This window comes from Aricia agestis, chromosome 13, assembly GCF_905147365.1.
Source record: "Aricia agestis chromosome 13, ilAriAges1.1, whole genome shotgun sequence".
NCBI classification, from domain to species: domain Eukaryota; kingdom Metazoa; phylum Arthropoda; class Insecta; order Lepidoptera; family Lycaenidae; genus Aricia; species Aricia agestis.
Genome location: NC_056418.1, coordinates 8,801,022 through 8,823,722, shown reverse-complemented (window position 1 = coordinate 8,823,722; position 22,701 = coordinate 8,801,022). Strand labels below are relative to the sequence as shown.

Genomic DNA, 22,701 nt, shown 5'->3' with positions numbered 1-22,701 from the left:
AAACTTCGTTTTCCGCGATCGCGGTATGGGCCAGATTGCCTCGTAGACGCAAGCGGAGACGCACACGGAAGTGACCTTACATTAGAGTGCACATAGCAACTTGCACCAAATATATCAATTAATATTCCCCCGTACGCTCGCATTAGAATGTGCCACGGTCTCGATGCAGAATCGTGCAGATTTTTAACAATCTTCGCAACTAAACACACAAATTTGGGGAAAACGGCACATTAATATTAATATTGGGCGCCTGCTATAACTCAGGGGCTGCAAAGCGGCCGACAACACGCGAGTTACTTATGAGATGGAGTTTGTTCTGACAATGGCGATATGGATCCTTCTAAAACCTCAAGTTATGTCCAATGGGTATTTTTTTTAAATTGATAGCTCCCACACCGGTTTCGGTGACGGTGGCCGGTTTCATTGAAACCAGGCCAGCTACGCGGGAGTAATTTTATAGTGCCCAAGTGTGTGCGCAGTACACAAGAGCACTCTATTCTGTCACGACCGGCGAGAGATCAGGCGCAGGACCGACTTTTACATGCCAGATCATCTTACTTGTCAGATAATCAGATGATCAGCCTGCATTGTCCTAACCAAACTTGAAAATAACATGTTTCCAACGCGGGAATCGAACCCACGACCTCCGAGTCAAGAGCCGCGCTCTATACCCCTAGACCACGGAGGCGTTGGTATATAACAGTGGGTGGTATATAACAGAGGGTATATAACAGTTAAAACTAAGAAACTTAACGCCTAACGAAAATATCTATTTTGCCATTGTCGATTTTCTTAATAAGAATTTGCAGAAAATCACATGTCATATATTTTGTGTGCGTGAAGTTAATTTCATATTGGTCGCAAAAAGCAGGCAATAGAAGAATAGATCATAAACAGTGAGATTTTCTATTTACTAAAGCTTTTTTATTAAACCAATCAACAACACTGTTAAATAGATAAACTCCAGTCAAAAAAAACTCTGCGAATACGCATCGCATCGCAAAAATCTTTTCGCATCGCAGTTTTGTGTGGTGTTGCCCTCACATAAAATATTTTTTTCAGAAGCCTATGTGTTCATAGATTATGCTTTTATTAAAAAAATTGTTGGGAATGACAAGCATTCCCAACCTTTTTTTTTGTTTTTTATTATGGCTGAAACATGATAATCAAAATTCTGTACTTTGTTTATCATGTTTCAATTCGTAGTGTTTCAGCCATAATTAAATTATGTCACCTTAATTATCTCCTTGAGGAAGGAAAACAAAATCGGAGTTCACGGTCACCACTAAGCAGCGCCATGTGACGGTGTCGTCACTTCTGTTTTACTCGGAACGACCCAGAAAAAATCGGCTAAGTGCGAGTCGGACTCGCGCACGAAGGGTTCCTTACCGTTATAGAGCAAAAGTAAGCCACAAATTGTGTTTTTTGTATGGGAGCCCCCCTCATTTTTTATTTTATTTTTATATTATTATTATATATTAAAGTAAGTACATATATATAGGATTTTATAAAAATTTCAAGTGTCTAATTGTTACCATTATTGAAATCGAGCAAAAAATCACGTTTCTTGTTTGGAAGCCCCTCTTCATTATTAATTTTATTTTGTTTTTAGTATTTGTTGTTATAGCGATACACAATCTGTGAAAATTTCAGAAGTCTAGCTATAGCGGTTTTTGAGATACAGCCTGCTGACAGACAGACGGACAGACAGACAACGAAGTCTTAGTAATAGGGTCCCGTTTTTACCCTTCGGGTACGGAACCCTAAAAAAGCCAAATTAGTGATTTCACAGAACCATTTTTGTTTAGTACCTAACCTTATAAGTTATAGGTGACAAAAATATGTTTAAACAAAAGTTAACGTAATACTGATAAAATTGTTAATACAAAGTTATATAAACTAGAATAATATAACAACATAGTTTAATAAGGAATATTACGTAAAATTTTAGACGTGGGTGAGCCACGCCTCGCCGAGTGAGTTTACCGGAAGCCTAATCCCCTACCCTATTCCCTTCCCTACCCTCCCCTATTCCCTTCCCATCCCTGCCCTCCCCTATTACCCTATTCCCTCTTAAAAGGCCGGCAACGCACCTGCAGCTCTTCTGATGCTGCGAGTGTCCATGGGCGACGGAAGTTGCTTTCCATCAGGCGACCCGTTTGCTCGTTTGCCCCCTTATTTCATAAAAAAAGAAGTCGAAGAAGAGGGCGCTACTAACACATACAGTAAATAATCCTATCAAAATCCAACATGTGATATTGCACACGTCATATCAGAATAGTGACGTAGAATAGTAACGTTATCAAACGTCGTACAGAGCTTTTTGTTTACTGTCTATGCTGGTGCTGCCTCTATCGTGGAAACATTGCAGCAATATATCCTATTGAAAAAAAACGGCCAAGTGCGAGTCGGACTCGCGCACGAAGGGTTCCGTACCATTTAAGAGCAATTTGTATTTTTTTATATAACAACTCTCTAGCTATCACCATTCTTGAGATACAGCTTGGAGACAGACAGACGGACAGACATCGAAATCTTAGTAATAGGGTCCCGTTTTTACCCTTTGGGTACGGAACCCTAAAAAGGAAGAAAACTTTAAGATAGTTAAGGTGCTCTAGTGGATTTATAAAGTGAATCTCCATTCTGATTTTAAATACTTTGCACAAATTGATATATTTAGTCAAATTTTATAACAACAAAAATGTTTATGATGATGAAAATAGGTTGATACTAGATGACGCCCGCAACTCCGTTGCGCCAAATTCGTTTATCACGCGGGAACCGTACATTTTCCGGGACAAAAAGTATCCTATGTCCTTTCCCGGGACTCAAAGTATCTCCATGCCTTTCAGCAAAATCGGTTCAGCGGTTTGAGCGTCACGAGGTAACAGACAGACAGACAGGCTTACACATAATGCGAATGTCAGTCGCATTTATAATATTAGTATGGATGTATATTGTATACGTATACTGATGATGGTGCAAATCTTCAATTCGTAAAGTTTTGCAGAGTCATTAAACCAAAAGAAATTAACTGCGTCGAATTACATTAAGGCCTAAATGAGCAAATGAGTGTTAAAGATTTATAAGGCGTTTCGCAGAAACAGCCTCCCAGCTCCCTGAGTAACCCTTTTGATCTGGAAAGTTCCATTATAAAAGCCAGTTAAAAGATAATATAAAAGATATCCAGTGCAGAGAAATTAAAAATATATATTTAACTCTTTCATCATACTAAATTAACTGTTTTACGTGATAGCAATTATGTTAAAAAATTGGCTATGACGTACGGACTACGGACGGACAGACATGACAAATCTATAAGAGTTTTGTTTTTGGCTATTTCTCTACGGAACCCAAAAAATATGTATGTAAACCATGGCTAACATAACAATAATATTTTTATCATTTCCATAAACTTCTTAGTTCTATCAGAGACCAGATTTATTACTTTATGGTTCTATTTATATGCGACTTATACTTTTAATAATAATTTGACCCTATCGTCCAGACGTTTACTTATATAATGTTTTGTAATTGTCCGATACGTTAGAAAATTGACTGACAAGGACAAAACATTATATTATAACGTCTTCATACAAATATATTACTTTGACATTATTATTTTTTTTAATATATTTTTCATCGGTCGAAAGTACCCAAATTTGAGGTTTTTTGAACCTTTAAAAATTCATATCTTTAAAAGTATTAACTTTATCGTAAAAAGTCATAGGACCTTTTTTATTGGTATTTCAATAAAAAATTTAAAAGAAATTTGTTCGGTTGAAAAATAACAATTCCTTGCAATTGTATAAACAATGTTTGTTTAAACAATATGGCACCGGGTTGCGCCCTGGCAACATGCATCTATATCATCAGGAGGGCAATTTGAAGAGGATCGCATAAAAAAATTGAGGTGGAATAGTTTTCGGTACTCATGCGCCGACTCGTGCTAGTCTACGTAGCGAATCAATTTATTTGTTGACGCATTCATCCGATGATTCAAAATGTTGTTTATTTACAATTTACTAATTGTTTTAAAAACAGTTGTAACTTGTAAATTTTGATACTGAAGAATTGTTTGTTGATGTAATTTTCAATATTTTCATGATATAGGACAGGGTTTCTCAAAGTGAACGCGACGAAGTGAATGACGCGAACCCCTAAGAGTTTGCCATTTGACGGCAGGGGGTTCGCGACAAGGTTTACGTAATAGTGGCAACAGGAGTCATTATTAGAAATGTCCGTAGATGAAACTCATCTTGTTTCTTGTCGCAAATTCAATCTGATTTGAATTTGCGACAAGAAACAAGTACTAATGTTAGAAACACATTTATTTTGCCACCTTATGTGTTACTTACCTTTTATTCAAATAAAAACCTTAGGTACTTATTTTCTTCAACAGTCAATTTTATTATTTGGGGGGGGGGGGGGAGAGGATTTCATTAGTTAGTAAGGGGTTCGTTGTCACCTGGAAATTTTAACAGGGGTTCGTGGAGCCGATATAGGATAATATCCTTTTCATACCATATTATTAAAAAACTCGTCTAAGGGCGATTCATGTTACTCTATGTAAATTGTACAGATTTTGTCCTTGGTTTAGAGTACTTTAGAGCGAAGCCTTTTTAGGATTGTACTAATAAAACAGCGATTTTCAGTTAGAGTTGTGGTGTCATCACTCATCAGTCATGTAAATTTACAGCAGTAGAAGGCCAAAATTAAACTTTTGCATTATTGAAAAAGACACCCACGCATTTAAAAAAAATGTACGTAACAATATAATATATTTAATAAGGGATTCATAGTTCCTATAATTGCCTATTTTATTCTAGGAGCTTTTATTTATTACAAAATACATACATACATACATAAATTTTACATTTACGTCTACTTATACATTTTCGCCCATATTATTATCCTTCTTTATCTCTTTTCCAGAAAAAAAAACAAATTATAAAGTAAATAATTACGAGTAACTTGTTGAAGAGTGAAGACTGTTACGACATTAATCAGTTTACTGCAAAAAATCAAAACAAACTATTCTATTTTTGAAAGTGATCACTGATCACAAACATCCATCAATAAGTTTAGTCATGATCGTGATGAAGTGGCCGCAGACAGGCCCGTTACCAGCTCCGAGCAACGGCACATCAACATAATATTTGCCTTCACACCGGCTAAAATGAAGCTTCATTTTACTACAACAAATACAACATGCATAATATTGTTCTATCTCCTAAATTCATCCTATTTATTACATTCGATTTAAAATAAAATATGCAGGCAGTGCCTTGCTTGAAAGATGTCCAAAATATTAGTAAAAGCCTGTTTCACCACTTCCTGATAAAGTGCCGGATAGGCTATCCACAACTTTTTTGAAAGATTCTCCATACTCTATCTGTCAAGATAAGTAGTGGATAGCCTATCCGGTACTCATCAGGAAGTGGTGAAACAGGCCCTAAATCTGATAATTTTATAATATAATATCTATATAATATCTATGGACGCTTCACACCACGTCAGTCTGGCCCCGTGGTAAGTACCTCAAGGACTTGTGTTACAGGTACCAAACAACGGAAATATATTTAATACTTTTTATACTTTACATATATTTAAGATTTTTATTATATGATACACATATTTAATACACATCCATGACCCAGGAACTTTGAAAAACTTTTTGTTCCGTCGGCGGGATTCGAACCCGCGACCCCCGGCTTGAACTACCAACGCGCCCACCACTGAGCCACAGAGGTCGTCAAATTTTGTTTTTATCCAATATCATTCATCTCTCTTAGGTCTAGTTTAAATTTTAAACTAGACCTAATTGCTAGCGCGAAATTTCTACCCCGAAATTTCAGGCTAAAACTAATCTACAATAATAATTAAGACTTGCAATTAAGCTTTTTAGGATCAAGACATAGATAGGAAAAACTATTGGCGAAAAACACAAGTCATATACGTGGCGAACATAGGAAAAAATTTGGAGGAAAACAATAAAGCACATCCGCCACACCCCAAACAATAAAATAGGTATTGACTTTAGTAAATAAAAAAGTTAACAGCCTTGTATCGTAATGTGCATAATTGCTAACTCACTAATAAATTTAACGTAAATGGTGTTTGGTATAATTACCAATTACGTTTAATTTGTTAACATTAGTGTGATTGTTTTAATTTTGCCGAAAATAAATATACAAGTCATCTATTGTTTGCAAACTAATTCCTTATACCACCAGCCTAGCCAGCAAGGCCACCAATAGAAATGCGAAAGTATAGACAAACTGTGGAGATAAACTTAAGAGCCCATATGACCCTAACTTGACTACATTTAACCTAGATCTCAAAATCTGTAAGGTCTAGAAAACTGATTTTTGACACAAGTAACTTCAGTTCATAAAGATTAAATGCTCAAGACGAAAACACGATTACTCAAAAAATGCTCGATAGTTTCTTTTTTACAAAAAACCTTGTTTTAGACACATTTTTGCTTGGATCTTCGAAGTTTGCTGTCTTTTCTTCAATATTTTTTAATATCTAAAAAGGTATTGATAAAACCTAAATTTGCTCAAAACACTTTTTTCATAATCATTATAGTTCGTCTTTTATTCAAGTAAAACTAACTCGGCGATGATTCCGCGCCGTCCTTTTTCACCTGGCATATGAAAGACGGGCGTGAGTGTGAAGAGAGAAGGACGATGTTTGATTTTTAGAGTCAGGTGAGCTCTTAAGGTGCCGTTCCGATCTTTTTTCGTTCCGAAAAATTCAATTAAAATGCCACTTTATGACAGACTATAATCCTAAAAATTCAAATAATATCCTACTTTATGACATATACTATAGTCTATCATAAAGTGGCATCTTAATTGAATTTTTGTCGGTCGCGATTAGCCGTGGTAAAGATCGGAACGGCACCTTAAGTTTATGTCCACAGTTTGTGGTAAAATCTCGAAAGAGGTAGCTAACAGAGATAGAAAGGATTTCATACTTTGAATTGATGGTCCTAAAATATGGATTATGGACTGTTTTATTTGTAGGACAATATTACTCTTAAATTATATGACTATTAATCTATCAATATACAAAAAATCGGCCAAGTGCGAGTCGGACTCGCGCACGAAGGGTTCCGTACTGTTATAGAGCAAAGTCAAACATAGACCAAAAATTGTGTTTTTGTATGGGAGTCCCCTTAATTTTTTATTCTATTTTAATATTATTATTAATTATAGAAGTAGACATAATATAATTAAGGCCTTTGTGAAAATATTAAGTGCCTACCTGTTGCCATTATTGATATCGAGCAAAAAAGGCCAAAACAAATCACGTTTGTTGTATGGGAGCCCCCTTTAAATATTTATTTTATTTTGTTTTTAGTATTTGTTGTTATACCATATACCTACACAATCTGTGAAAATTTCAGAACTCTAGTTATAGCGGATACAGCCTGGAGACAGATAGACGGACAGACAGACATCGAAGTTTCATGAATAGGGTCCAGTACTATGAGGATTTTCATTGTGAACATCGTACGGAGAGTCAAAAGAACAACAAAACTCTCCTATTTTCTAATAAAGTTAGGAATACTAGAGGTAGCGAAAAATGTTACAAAAAATCATGATTACTATAATTAATAAAATATACTACGTAGTTTCTGTTTATACCTGTGCTAATCTTATGTTTAGCGGAGGTAAAAACAAACAGGCGCTTATGTGCCTACCCAGAAATTCATAATCTTTTATAGGAAAAATAATTAACGTTTTAACCAGAAACCTTCACAACAATTTGAAAATCGCACAAAAAACGGTAGACATGTTGATATCAGCAAAACAGTCATTAACTAATCAGCCATCTACTTCCTAATGTTCCTCGGTCTATATTAGGAACTTTGCGAAGAATGCACGATAACGCTAATAGGCAAAGTGTTTAAATATTTTTTACGAATGCCAATGCCAAACATAATAGAACGATTATCCTATGTCTGTGTCATGGACGATATCCTCTTAATTGTTATTATTTATTAAATTATTTAACACCTTCATAATTTTCCGTATTCATTACCAATCATTATGTATTTACTAGATGTCCCGCGCGGCTTCGCCCGCGTAAATTAGGAATTTTACAGAAACTGTACATTTTCACATAAAAAATAGCTATGTATACTCCCTTCACATGGTCTACTCTATATCTGTGCACAAATATTGCTATAAAAATTGCTCCAGTAGTTCGTGAGAATCGTGAGATAAACCCTTTCTAATATTTCCCCCGATTTTCCCACATTTTCCTGAGTTTCTTCGGTCGTATTAAAAAAACGAACATAACACCTCCCCCATTTTGAAAGTCGGTTAAAATCGTAGCCTATGTTTGGTACTACTAATATATATTCTGTGCCTATGTGTTATTCTGATGTATGAGCTATATAATTGTAAAGTTTTTGTGTGAAAGAGTAACAAACATCCATACATCCAAACAAACTTTCGCCTTTATAATATTAGTAGGATTAATTTAACCATTAGAGTATTCGTGATACATTTTAGTAAATATTTAGAGCGAACTCTACTTTTTCTGTCTATTTTTAACGTGTCTATGTAGTGTTCTACTGGGTGAGGCCACACGAGCGTAATTTTGTGAGTCGTGAGTCGCAGAATTTCAGTCGCGTAAATATTTTTTCATACAAATCATGACTCACAAAATTACGCTCGTGTGAATGAAATAGGAATTTTCTATGAAACTGAATTTCTGCCAGCCGAAATTCTGCGACTCACAACTCACAAATTACGCTCGTTTGGCTTCACCTTTACTGCTGCACTCAGATAATTATTAACTGTAATTAAATGAACATTTTGACATAAGCCCCATACACTGTCAAACTCTTCATTAAATTCAAGTTGAATCATCATTAAAATATGTCTCTAGTGCGGCAGTTATTTATTAAGGAAATAAGGTTGACATAAAATTTTAAGATTTAGTAGGAAAATATTTAACTTCCAGGATTACATGAAGATTTTTAGATTGTTATAACTAGCAAATATAAATATGAAAAAAATAAACGATTAAAAGCCTTTTAAAAAAATATAAAAAGATGCACGTATCCATTTAATTATAATGAGTCTCCTATGACTAGGTACTAATGACTGAAAAAAGGAATTTACCCTGGTAATTTTCTTGAACACTCATAGTATTACTAATAACTTATTCCTTATGACAGCTGTTTTTCTTAGACAGAGATGGATGTCTCTAAAATACAATAGCTCTATTGGCTGAATATTCTAACCTAAAAAAGAACTTGTTATTTTAGAAATTAGGAAAAGCATGCTTGAGAATCTAAACAACTATCTATCAAAGTTAGCAGATTTTTTATTTTTACCAGCCGATAAAAATCAATCCGTCCATTAGAGAAAATACAAAATTAAATTACATACACAACATAAAAAAGTAAAAAAACATCAATGGCCTGAAACAATATAAAAGTAGCACGTAACTGCGAAAGTTTAAGACTAAAATTAATGCGACAGTCCAAACGATATATCTCCCAGTGGAATATTCCAATATGCATACAATACCGGTAGATATAACGGTAGATACGGCGTAGGGCATACGAAAGGGCATATTTTCCTATTAATTATAGCACGGTTAGGGGTTGATTCGGTATAGACGACGGACAAAGATGCAGCAACCTGCAACATAAAGATGTACAGACGACTTGCAGCGCGAGCTCGGACGGACTATATAAACTCGGACACTATCACCACACCACCAATACTTTGACAGCGCTCTCTGCGGTCGCACTGCAAAAATATTTAAAAAAAATAATCAAGTGTCAGTGGTGTCATCTTCAGTTTGAACGCAACGGAATCTATTCCTTAGGTAAGCATTTTTAGTGAAACATTTATTCATTAAATTTAAAAAAAGTTAAATTATTTTTCTAATTTTTTAAGTTTGTAAAATTAAGTTTTTTTTTTACTTATTTTTTATATTTATTTATCATTTTAAATATGCAAGGCCAGCGTTAGGTTTTGCGCAAGGACAGACAAATGAGAACGGATCAGACAAAAGCACATAGCCTATTGACGAATAATACGCTCCAATGATTCAAATAGAAACCTCTGGATAATAGGATCAGTGCATTCGAGTGATTTTATACGGCCAAAAAAATATTTATACGAATTTAAATTCGAAATATACTCAAAGGAAAAAACATCTTAAGTCAAATCACGCAACTTTCAATATCGTGCATTTTATAATAAACTTAAACACATTTCAAAAAAAATATTAGTCTAACTTTAATATAATCATACGTTTACTAAATTATCTCTTAATTTAAATAAAAAAATCTAAGAAATAAAAATACAACGCTTATTTTTTTATTGATTGCAAATTAATTAACTATTTTAGAGTTAACTGTTATTGTTCGCGGTGTTGTAACGGTGTTTAACAATGACCTTTTCGTACTAACATTCCCGATAAGAGGGCTAGGCCTCACCATTATACGATCAGATTCTATTAAGCCAATTACCATCATCAGACCATATCCGTCCCGACAAAAGGTTTCCATTGACCGTGAGTGAATTTTAAAGGAAAAAACCCACTATTTTTTTTCTAAATTATTTCCGAAGAATAGTTGATTGCATATCTAACCTAAAAGGTCAAGTTTAACTTAAAAAATTGCCTAAACAGATTAAAAATGTCAATATCTTTTTTATAATGTCAGGCACAAAAACTGCAATAAAATAAAATAAACTTAAAATTTCTCACTAAGCATCCCAATTTTAAAATCCAAATTGAATTATCTATCTTTGGGATAACTTTATAGATATTTTGATTTCTTTAATATAAGTAATTTAAATATTCTGGAAGTATTCTGGCTAGTCCATGTTTATAACCATTTCCTTCTCATGATATACTTATTATGTGTATTGTTTATTAATATTGTCATTTATTTATTTACCTTACAAGCGGCGTCTTCCGAAGGATACGACACCATTGGTAGGTCCGTAGTTTTGTTTATGTGTATGTAAATGTCCTTAATAGCTCTAAAAATTGCTTAAAAAAACATATTTTTTATTACTTTTTTTTAGTAACTTTTTGTTATTTTTAGTGGAGGGAATATTACTTTTTAAACCGATTGATTCCTTATAAAATCTTAGAAAATGTGCTATGGAAAATTTTACATAACCCATAATTCCTCCCTCATAACATGTATAATGGAATCTGTAAACAATTTATCGATACGTATATATACATCGTTAGTCGTTACACTTTTCTTGTAAATATTTACAGGCCGTGTTTACAGAAATCATGTGTATCATCAATCAAATGAAGCAAACATGTCGCTACTGCTTTTAAACTTCGGCAAAAATAATGTCACAAACTGTGTCACTTTCGTTCTAATAAAAACTTGACATTGACTGAAAAAACCTCGACCAAGAACAAATTTAAAACCAAAAAATAAAAATCTCTAATGAAAACAGACAATTAAATAATAAATTTCAATTAAACTGTAATTAAAAACAATAACAATGATAGACAAAAATACGTCATAAAAAATTTAACGTATGATTGCACAAAAAAATTTTTTAGCTGACCTCTAGTCGCCGAAGCGAAACACCAAACAATGCTTATCGTAGATGCGTGTGAAGTAGGCAAATTACATTCATCTTGTCATCCAGCTAATTACTAACAAATAATTTATGTCTGCATAGCGCGTTTACAGTTACAATACAGGTTTTGAATAGAAAGCTTCGCTGCATCGGGCCCGTACCACCATGTAATCAAGAAAGTTTTTTGGGAGTAATAAGATTGCAAAGAGATTTAGGCCCGTATAAATAGTCAGTACTTAAGATGCGACCCGGTTTCAAGATGCGATTCGGCTCTGTGATTGGTCCAAATTTTGACAGCCAACCAATCACTGAACCTGAACGGTTCAGACCGTCTTGAGACCGAGATGTATCTTGAGTACTGACTATTTATACGGGCCTTAGAGCTCAAGTATCAAAGCGAAAATATAAAACTCCAAATATAAAATCAGCTACATTGACGATAATATCCTAGAAGTATTGAGGAGATTGTAGAGCGCTGCAAAAATGTATGAGGCGGTGGCAGCTGAAGCTAAAACATTTAAGACTCTACTTTCCTTTTCCTGAATAGATTGAAATGAAGATTTATTTGAATACATTATAATGAATGATTATGCTGTCTGTAAATCTAATATTATAACAGTAAAAAAATGTCCTATCTGTCTCCGTCGTCATACTCTTTTGCGAAGCTACTATAACATAGGAAACCGATGTTATACAGGCTGTAACAAAACTAAGTGATAATTTACTTTATAGTGTGTAATATGTCTTCCTTGTAGAGAGTTCACTGCGAAAGTAGCAGCGCTGAAAGCCCAATTTTTTTTCACTTTTGTATAGGCAAGCGCCCCAGTGTCACTAGTTTCCCCATAAAAAAAATTTGGTCTTTCAGCGCTGCTACTTTCACAGTGAACACTCTATGAGGAACATATACTCACCCTAAAGTGTTATAATTTTGTTTCGTTAAACCCTGTATATCACATTCACCATGGACATGAAACCATAAATGTGTAAGCCAATATGCACGTGACGCACTCATTTGCGCAGCACACTCCGTGATGTGGGTTATAATGAAAAGATTTACGTACTATAAACTTCGTTCAGCGTTTACTTCAAGAGAGACGACCCCTATTCCCTTCTCATAAATACCCTGTTAGAGGTAAAATAATTCAGAACGAAACTAACGAGCTAAGTTCATCCACGTATGCCTGGATGTAATTATACGTCAAAGGAAATGTTCCCTACATATCAAGTCGTGAACTCTACATTTGCAATTAAAGTTTAAGTTTAAATAATTTTTGTAATTAAAGTTGAAAAAGCATTTCTGTCTTTACGTCAAAAGTCGCAAATTAAATACAGAAAAAACAAATAGGTACCGATTTGTTACGGAATATTTTTATTCTGTCGATCGTTTTCGACAAATCTTTTGTTTTCATCTCAATGACCGTAGAAAATTTCAAAGCCCGAATTAGGATTTGTTGCCACAATTATCTTGCAAATTAAATTTTACGGATAACAAATCAGTCACGGTTATAACATAGGCTATAAATATTAGCAGACATAATTTGCCAATGGCAAGGTCATTTGGAAAAGAGTAGACAGAAAAAATTGGATGCAAAATGATTGAGCCCGTCCTCTTCGTAGTTTTAAAGTATAATTTTAATTTGCAATTTGCCCACGGGACATCCATTAAGTTTTTGCTGTGGACATAAAATAACACAACTTTTTGCATCTTCGAAAATAATCAACGACAAAGCGTAGAGACTCCTTTTTTTAGGGTTCCGTATTTTTAATCTTATATCTTTAAACGAGCAATTCTTGTATATATATATAAGTAATTGGAATCTCGGAATCGGCTCCAACGATTTTCATGAAATTTAGTTTATAGGGAGTTTCGGGGGCGATAAATCGATCTAGCTAGGAACCATTTCTAGAAAATTGTTTTTTCATCGGATACCGAGCATAGCTCGGTCAAACAGCTAGTATAATATCATTGTAGAGACTTAACAACTTTTTATATATATTTTTTATTTTTTTTTACGCGAAGATTTGCTTGAATAAACACAGTAATTGTTTACTACATTAATTTTAGGATACGGTCAGTAACCTCTATTGATTCTACAATGTTTCTGAACTATTCGTAGGATTCAGAAACAGTTTCAACATTCCTGAACATACATTGTTAATGAAAATCGTTTGCGTTCTACCGACTTCCTTTAACATTGGCCAACGTAATAACTTAAAAGGCCGCTGACCATAACCGTTGCTTTTACCTTTCCTACTGAATTCTCCATTTTAACCGCTATGGCTATTAAATTTAATATTATTTGCATAACGGTAGCGCAGTGGTTATTGATTTTATGGGAAATTAAGTAATCTTGTATTTTAAGTTAAATGTTTGATAATTATTTTTCTTTTTATCTTCTACTGGTACTTCTACTGGCACAATTTTTTTTCTGAACTTCTGAAAAGAATGCCTTTTGGCATTAAGTCCGCCTATATACCAATATTGTGATTTAAGAATTTTAAAAAATGTAGATTTTATAAGTTCTTCTTAGTTTTTACTCTAAGGGCCTGTTTCACCACTTTCTGATAAAGTGCCGAATTGGCTATTCACAGCTTTTTTGATAGATTCTCCATACTTCATCTATCAAGTTATGTGGTGGATAGCCTATTCGGCACTTATCAGGAAGTGGTGAAACAGGCCCTAAATGTCGGCTGGTTATATCTTATACATCTTATCTTATATCTTTAAACGAGAAATTCTTGTATATATGTATATATTATATAATTGGAATCTCGGAATCGGCTCCAGCGATTTACATAAAATTTAGTATGTTTATATTTAGTAGGGGGTTTAGGGGGCGATAAATCGATCTAGCTAGGAATCATGTTTAGAAAATGTCATTTTATCCGTGTCTTATCGAATACCGAGCAAAGCTCGGTCAAATAGCTAGTTATATTGATTGTAAGAGTTAAACATAACACATTTCTGAACTAACACAACGTTATGTATTCAAAATGTAAATAAGAGCTGCTGAGTTGAAGTAAGGTAATCGATTTTATATGGATTCTTTAACACTTTACATTAACTACATACAATTATTTTTTTCTAGGAGTTTATTAATTTGTTCAAATCATTCGTTAACCTTTATCATATATTTCGGTCAGTAATATAATATCACCTCTACTTTAAATTTTTAACGACATTTATAAAAATGTTCTTTTTAGGGTTCCCTATTAAAAGGGTGTCCGTCTGCCGTAAAAATTTAAGAGGGGCTCGCATACAAAAACACAATTTTTGGTCTATTATTCCTCTACAATGGTACGGAACCCTTCATGCGCGAGTCCGACTCGCTCTTGGCTGATTATTTTATTTTTTCTCTAGTTTGGTCGAAATGTAGAGTTTCGACTACGGCCGCAACTCCGTTGCGCCAAAACTCGTTAATCGCGCGGGAACCGTACATTTCCCCTGCAATTAAAGTAACTCCATACTAAATATCATCAAAATCGGTTTAGGGAGGAGGTAACAGACAGACAGAAACACTTTCGCATTTATAATTTTAGTATGGATATTTGTTTTAATTCAATTAAGTTAAGAGTCATTGCATTATCTAGTTAGCTATAAATCGGAACGTAAAGGGCACGAAAGGGCTTTAATTCCGACAGTAAAACCAAGCAAGTGCTTCTGAGATTAGAAGGTGCATGCCTATTGCCTACAACCTAGGTTACTGAAGGTCATTTCGCGCCCTCAAATATAAATTAGTATATTTCTTGGTATGCTTTGTTCTGCGAATAAATGAATTATCAATTCTGAAAACATTATATAGAATATTAAATCTTATACTGATGCATGAATTAGTATTCCGTCATAATAATTTCATGTTTTATATGCTGATCATATTGCAATTGCATACCGTAGAAATAAAATAAGGGCAGAGTCTAGTTAAATTAAGAAAGTACCAAAGCATACTTAGCTAACTGAAAAAACCGGCCAAGTGCGAGTTGGACTCGCCCATGAAGGGTTCCGCAGCAACAATAAGGTTTATTTTATGAAATTAAGAGGTTTTTGATTTATTTTCATAATTCAGTTGATTTAATGAAAGTTAAATTAACGTTTACTATTTATGACGTATAAAAAAACTACTGGCTAGATCTCATTCGAACCAATTTTCGTTGGTAATTTTTGTAGTAATGTAAGTACATCGTATATTTTTTTTAGACTTATCATATACTTACACATTTTACCACTTTGGAAGAGTATCTCTCGCAAACTGAATAGTTATATTTTAGGTTAGAAAAAAATCATATTAGAAACCTCAATATGATTTTGGAAGATCTATCCATAGATACCCCACACGCCTAGGTTAGATGATTTTTTTTTTGTTTCAGTTGTATCTATGGGGAACCCTAAATTTTAATATTTTTTCCATTTTTGTATCATAATCTTAAAGCGGTTTACAGACTACATCTACTTACCAAGTTTCAATAGTATAGCTCTTATAGTTTCGGAGAAAAGTGGCTGTGACATACGGACGGACAGACAGACAGACAGACATGAAGAATCTATAAGGGTTCCTTTTTTTGCCATTTGGCTACGGAACCCTAAAAAGTAAGCTATTTATAGCATATAAAACGCCAAAACGTTTTATACACATGGTAATCTTTTTTAAATAATTGAGTATGCTACAGAAATGCGACACAAATGATTTGAAATCTTTTATACTTTCTAAGTCACCTTTATTACCCGATAAACACATGCATAATGTGTATACGTACATTGCAACACATAGTAATTATGATACAAAGGTTACATCAAAGGTTAAAACATAATAGAAAGTGGTTTTCAAAATTAATAGACCGGTAACACTAACAAAAACCGTCTGGGTCAGAAATCTCTATGGTCGATTGGTATGTGACCGGCGTACGGCATTTTAGCTTCAATAAGGCTTCTATTCCACAGACATAAGGACTAACTTGAGGTAAAACTCTGAACGTATTGCACGTGATCGATTTTCAAAAACACCAATTTAATGTGAGCTACTGTGGCACGAGCTCGGAATATTGAAGTATAGAAATTCAATAGTCGCAAAGAAAGTGTTTTCTTTCGTCTGAAAGTTTTTCGAAAACGTAGAGCGCCGACGAAATCGTGACATGGACATGATGCAACCTTTTACGTAAATAAACCTTTACCTTTTACCTTTTCCCTTGCTAATTGTGCCAAATTAAATATCACAAAGTTTCAGTTGAAGTACCTAACTAAAGACTAACATAATATTTAAATACGACAGAAATCCACTGTAAATTTTAGCATCGACCATTTAATAAAAAAATGAAAATATTTTGCAGGAAAACTTAGCTGTCAAAAAAATTTCAAATTTGAAAATAGAATTAAGTAATTTTGGTCACATCTCAGAGACCGGTACTGGTTCTATTATAATTGTTTCTCTGTAGAATGGTATAAATCAATAGGTGTACCTATCGATTTATACCATTTTATCTCTACAAATTAATATGTATGTGTATACTTGGAAAATTGTCTCATAATACGTGTTTCTCATAAAGATCTCAGATATGACGCACCATTGTGGAAGATAATTGGATAATAAAGTAATGAGCGAATTATTGTAATGCCCATTCGTCCTCGCTGGCAAAAATACATTGCAATTTGCAGGAAAACCCAGGTGACAAAGTCAACATGTCAAAGCGAACGTCATCTTTATGTCATTTTAACCACCATCCAAAAAATTGGTATGCATAATACATAGCTGAACTAACAAGTCTATAAAAAATATTGTGGAATTATGTAATTTAGTCATACATATACAATTGTATTGTATTACAGTTTATTCAGATCTGATCAAATATGTTCAATCGATGTTAAGATACTCGGTCATACAAAAAAATTAACCTATCGCCCCAAAACGAAAATATGTGAAGCATCTTAAGTTTATTTCATTTAAACTAACAGTTAATACTTTAGCACTATAAAAGTCGAAACACTAGTTTCAGGTCGTGTACAAATTTCTCTCACAATTTGTATAGATGACCTAATTGTTGATAAGAACGTGATAACATTTAGCCAACACAAGGCCCGCAGTTGCATTTGCCTAGATCACGTTTACATTACCCAATAGTCAAAACTTACAATAGCTACGTTTTAAGATTATTTCATTTTTTGATTTCCTTAAAGTTGAAAACGTATAAGGACTGAACAAAGCCGTAACATCAGCGACTCTTATTTATTACATTTTAGATGTTATCCAATAATTGCTTGTAATTATTTAATAGTTTACATCATAAGTCTTCAACATAATGACAACATAATCTGAGGTAAACAAATCTTCAACTTACAAAACGATGCCAATGTAAAGATAAGTGTAGGTAACAACCTATTAAATAATTACAATTGAAATGATCATTAAATTATGTCCGTGACTTATGAGATTACAGCGAAGAAGTTGTAGCCTTTATAGACGGAGAAAAAACAGAGAAGAAAAAAAGATAGATGCTAGACGACTTTTTTCTATACAAACGCTCGTAATTAACCCTGAATTTAAACATTGACAGACCCAACTTTTTGCTTTACATCGGTTTTCACTCCCTTTCAGTACGTACGTAAGCATATCTTGAAAATTTTATTCACTATAGAAGATACTCGCACTTGCTGCACGCATCGCAAATTGTGGATTACCGCATTAGCATAAGTGTCACCAGACCCTGGCGATATTGACATTAAAACCTCCGAGATTAATGCTATAGGCAGTATAAATGTCCACTAATAAATAGCGATTGTACAACAATGTGGGGGGGACTTGTAATGGACCGACCATTTTTTGATTGGCGCAATAAGCATGCTGCTTCAATTGAAAGATTGCGGCTTTGTGTGGGAAGGCGACAATCGTTGCCCTCAGCCGGGATATCCTTCCAGAAAATAACTCGCTATCTCATGTATCGTCCAGCGCGCTGCAAGATCTAGACGTTTCGACGAAAAATATTTCTCGAAAAAAAAAAATTTGGACGATGGACGGCTAATGAAAGACCGAATCAACATGCGTCCTAAATACTCACATTGGACTCGCTGTTTGTTATACGGTTATACCGTCCATCCCGTCGACGAGATCTAGACGTTTTGACGAAAAATATTCTAGAAAATAACGATCAAATGATGACAAATAAAAGACGATCAATAAGTGTTTAAACTTCTCGAGCTTCTACACACTAACGTTCAAAGTGATGATTAAAAGCCTAATAATACAAGATTTCAACACATACAGGCTTGCAGTTGCAAGATACAGAGGAAACTCATTATTAATTTCACAAGGAAACCATCGCCGACATAACCTTAAGAATTTATTTAAACGTATTACAATAAGAACAGGTTGAGTGGAAATTCTGTTACATAATTAAACGATTCAGTTAAAATGTCACCGGCTCGGTTAGTGTTGCATGATATTGAAGAATTCTGATGCAGAGCCAATGACCTGTGCACCTGGACGACCAGTTTTTAATCTGGATAAACATTTTTATTTACATTCACATAGGGACGCGCATCGATGGAAAATTTTGATTGATTAGCGCTCATTAATTCGAAATTTGAATTCTCTTTTAACTAATATTCCCGCTGTTTGTGTTTATTTACTCTTACTTTTTCATATCTCACAGTAAAAATCACTACTGAAATGATATTGATTGAATTCTTTAAGTAACTTTGGACAGCCCTACTCGAGATAACCACGAGCTTGATTTAAAACAGGTTGGAGTTACAGCGTAGCATTATCATTACGAAATTCTTCATTGCAATATTATTACGTTAATAAAACAAACGTTATTTAGTGATATTCGATACCGCGTATAACTATGGGTTGCGTATTTGGATCAGGGCTGTATGCAAATGATCGAGTTATGGTGCACCATTAAAAATCAAGGAAGTATAAAGCGAAATTTCGGAGCAACCTTGTCGGATTAGATAAGACGTAAGGTTTTTGAGTTTATGCAATCGAGCTACGATTATTTTTATCTTGATTTAGAGCACATTATTAGATGAAGGATTTAGTAGAAAATTTGTTTTGTCTTGATTTTGGTATGATTCATCTCTGATAAGGGAGAGTAATCATAGCTTGATCGTGTTGGTCACGTAGATTTACTAAGGCCGTGTCACGTTCTCGGTCGAATTGGAGCCAGACAGATTCTCCTCGCTGATGATTATCTCCGGTGAATTCAGCACGCGTGGAGGTTCTTGGGCTGAATGATAACGCGGCTGACTCACGCGATAGCATCTCTGCATTCTGCCTGCCGATTCTATTCAATGAGGCAATTAAAATTCAGATAATGTGCTGTCTGGGATCATCCATATTGCCGGCGCATCCTGCACGCTCTAGGAAGTGTCCATCATGCTCGTATTCAGCTGTCACCCATTATGAACACGTTTTGTCACTTTGGCAATTTTCAGATGACTCAATTTTATATCATGTTTGTTGTATAATGCTAGTAAATGATTTTTTTTATGTTCATTTCTCAGGCTGTATCAAACGTACTTACCACTTAAAGATTTGAGAGACACGTTTTTAAAAACTTGTGTAGTGTACTCTTTTAGGTTTAACAGTAATAAAAGTATTTTTAAATTCGTTCCCCATAAACTTGTCATGACATTAAACCTAATAATATCCTCTTCGATTTCACCGAACCGTAAAAAACCCATCAAGGGACTTAACTACAAATTGAACATTGATTAAGCACGGCGGGCTCATTTGATTGTGAAAAATTGCTAGGTGCCTTAAGCAGGTTTATTTATAAATTCCCTGCAGTAGTCTATTTGTGGATCGGCGCCAGACTGCATTCCAACAGGACCTGGGATATCGGCTTAATGTGCCACCTTCGACGATAACTAGGGGCTAATAATAGACTAGGGTCTACGTCCTACTAGAATCCTATTAGGCGAGTACTTTTTTTTCGTGGTCGCATAATGCGGTACGTAGGCATCGATAAGTAATGAGCCGCAGTCAAATTATTTTGAAATGGATCCAAAGCGACTTTAACACCCCACTTTCACAAATAGATACATCCGTCTTACGACATGTCAATTTTAATTCGATTCGAGCATAAGAATCAATCCCCGGCACATCGGACCCTTAGATCGTTCAACCTTAATAGGAAAATTGCAGCAAAACGTTCTGCCGGTCTCGCGTAACATTGGCCTTACCGCATTCACGACTTACAGACGTGCACTTAAGTTTAGAGCGCAGCAGCGATCTCGCAGTTATTATACAATTTTTGCAAGCCACTAATTTTTCGTTTTGCTTCTTTACAGGATGAAGGTCTTAATACTTTGCATGGCCTTTGTGGCTGCAAGCCTGGCGATGCCTGTTGCTGAAGAGAAACCAGAACTGAGTGTAGTGCCCGCTGTACAATCGGAAATCAAACCGGAGGAGCCCAAGCCCGACATTAAATTACCGGAGCCAGAAGACGTTGAGGACCCTGAGGTTGAGGCCGCAGCTGAGCCTGAAAAAGAAGAAAAACTTCCGGAACCCGAAGCGAAGTCTGCTCCTGCCGAGTCTAAGCCAGCCGAACCGGAACCCGAGGTCAAACCCGCCGAACCAATAGTAGAGGAAAAGAAAATCGAGATCCCAGAGCAGAAGCCAGCTGCCTCCGAAGAGAAACCGGAGGCCGAGAAGCCAGCTGAAGCTAAACCAGAAATCAAATCTGAGCTACCGGAAGCCAAACCCGAGGTCAAGGCCGCCGAGCCCGAGGTCAAGGCTGCCGAACCCGAGCCTGTCAAACCAGTGGAAGAGGTCAAACCTGAAGAAACTCAAGCAAAGGTAGAGGAAATCAGCGAAAATATTGCTCCTAAGAGTGCTCCTATTCCTGATGAAATTATTGACGTAGTCAGTGCTGTAAAGAGTCCCGCCGCCGTTGCCGACGACATCGTTGACCCAGTTGCGATTAACCCAATTTCTGAGGCTCAACCGGTGATCACGGCTAAGAGCGCCAAGCCCGAGGAGAAGAAAGAGGAGCCCGCTTCTGAGCCTGCAGCGCCCGCTCCTAAAACTTCCGAGGAGACCAAACCCGTCGAGTCAAAACCAGAGGAGAAGCCCGCAGAAGCCCCCACCCCAGCTGCAGCTGAGCCCGAAGCACCCGCCGCGGCAGCAAAGTCGAGCGAAGCCCCCGCCTCTGACTCGCAGCGTGTGATCCGCGACGCCGTAGAGGGAGAGAAACTTGCGCCAGAAACCCTCAAAACCGATGCTCCCATCGTCGCCGAAGTGACCAAAGAGCAGGCCGTCAAATCCGCCGAAGTGCCCGAAGCGCCCCAAGCTCTCGAAACCAAGGAGGAACCCAAGAAGGAGGAGATCATCCCCAAGGAATTAAAATCGGCTGAGGCGCCAAAGGAGGAGAAGGTAGAGGAAAAACCGGAGGAGAAGGAGGAAAAGAAGGAAGAGAAGAAGGAGGAGAAACCGGAGGAGAAGAAGAGCGAAGAACCAAAGCCGGCGCCCGCCGAGGAGAAGAAGGATGAGCCCGCCCAGCAGGACGAAACCAAGAGCTCCGAGGAGAGCGCAGAGAGCTCGGAGTCGAACGAGAGCGCAGAGAAATCGGAAAAAGACACCGCTCCTAAGTCTTAGATTAGGGATAGATTAGGGAGCGGCGAGCGCGTGTCGACGGTGCCGCCCCTCGTCACGCGCGCCCCGCCCGCCAGGTATACGCGCCTCGTTCTAGAAAGTGCGTTAGTGATGCATTCCAGAGTGGCAACGCGTGCGCGATCCCACTAGTTGTAGAGACTTATTTAAATAGTGCAACAGAAAAAATTACCTACGTTGTAATTATTATTTTTCAGAGTAAATTATCGAATTAATTGTACTGTAAGTAATGATAATAAAAACGTTTTTTATACATTGTTGCATTTATTTTTAACCTCGTAAAAATTATCTACACCTAAAGTCTTACTGCAAAAGTCATTTGTTAAATATTAAAAGTTTTAAATTATATAATTTGCAAATAAATAAAATATTACATGCCTTGTGCAAAATATTATGTTAACTAATTAATTTTCTGTTAAACGAGATATTATCAGACTTTGCTTGGGCTTAAATAACTTAATTAAATTATTATAATTGCCTTTGACAATTTATTTTGCGCATAT

The 22,701-nt window shown here is 35.7% G+C and overlaps 2 protein-coding genes across 4 annotated transcripts in view; one reads left to right on the top strand and one right to left on the bottom strand.

The window, feature by feature from the left end:
• The window catches only part of LOC121733038 (autophagy-related protein 101), an 82,131-nt gene that overhangs the window by 26,587 nt on the left and 32,843 nt on the right, over positions 1 to 22,701 (bottom strand). The window lies entirely within an intron of this gene.
• Positions 9,730 to 22,451, top strand: LOC121733039 (neurofilament heavy polypeptide-like). Of its 3 annotated transcripts, none has more exons than XM_042123131.1 (3): positions 9,730 to 9,861; positions 10,951 to 10,984; positions 20,878 to 22,451. In XM_042123131.1, the coding sequence occupies exon 3, from the start codon at positions 20,879 to 20,881 to the stop codon at positions 22,181 to 22,183; it is 1,305 nt and encodes a 434-aa protein (XP_041979065.1). In that variant the 5' UTR covers positions 9,730 to 9,861; positions 10,951 to 10,984; position 20,878; the 3' UTR covers positions 22,184 to 22,451. The 3 variants fall into 3 exon arrangements, with proteins under 3 accessions (XP_041979065.1, XP_041979063.1, XP_041979064.1); XM_042123130.1 differs by having other exon boundaries at positions 9,763 to 9,861; positions 10,951 to 10,980; XM_042123129.1 differs by lacking the exon at positions 10,951 to 10,984 and having other exon boundaries at positions 9,761 to 9,861.

Bases quoted from the DNA above. Each gene is read 5' to 3' on its own strand.
- LOC121733039 (XM_042123131.1), top strand. From the start codon at position 20,879: ATGAAGGTCTTAATACTTTGCATGGCCTTTGTGGCTGCAAGCCTGGCG.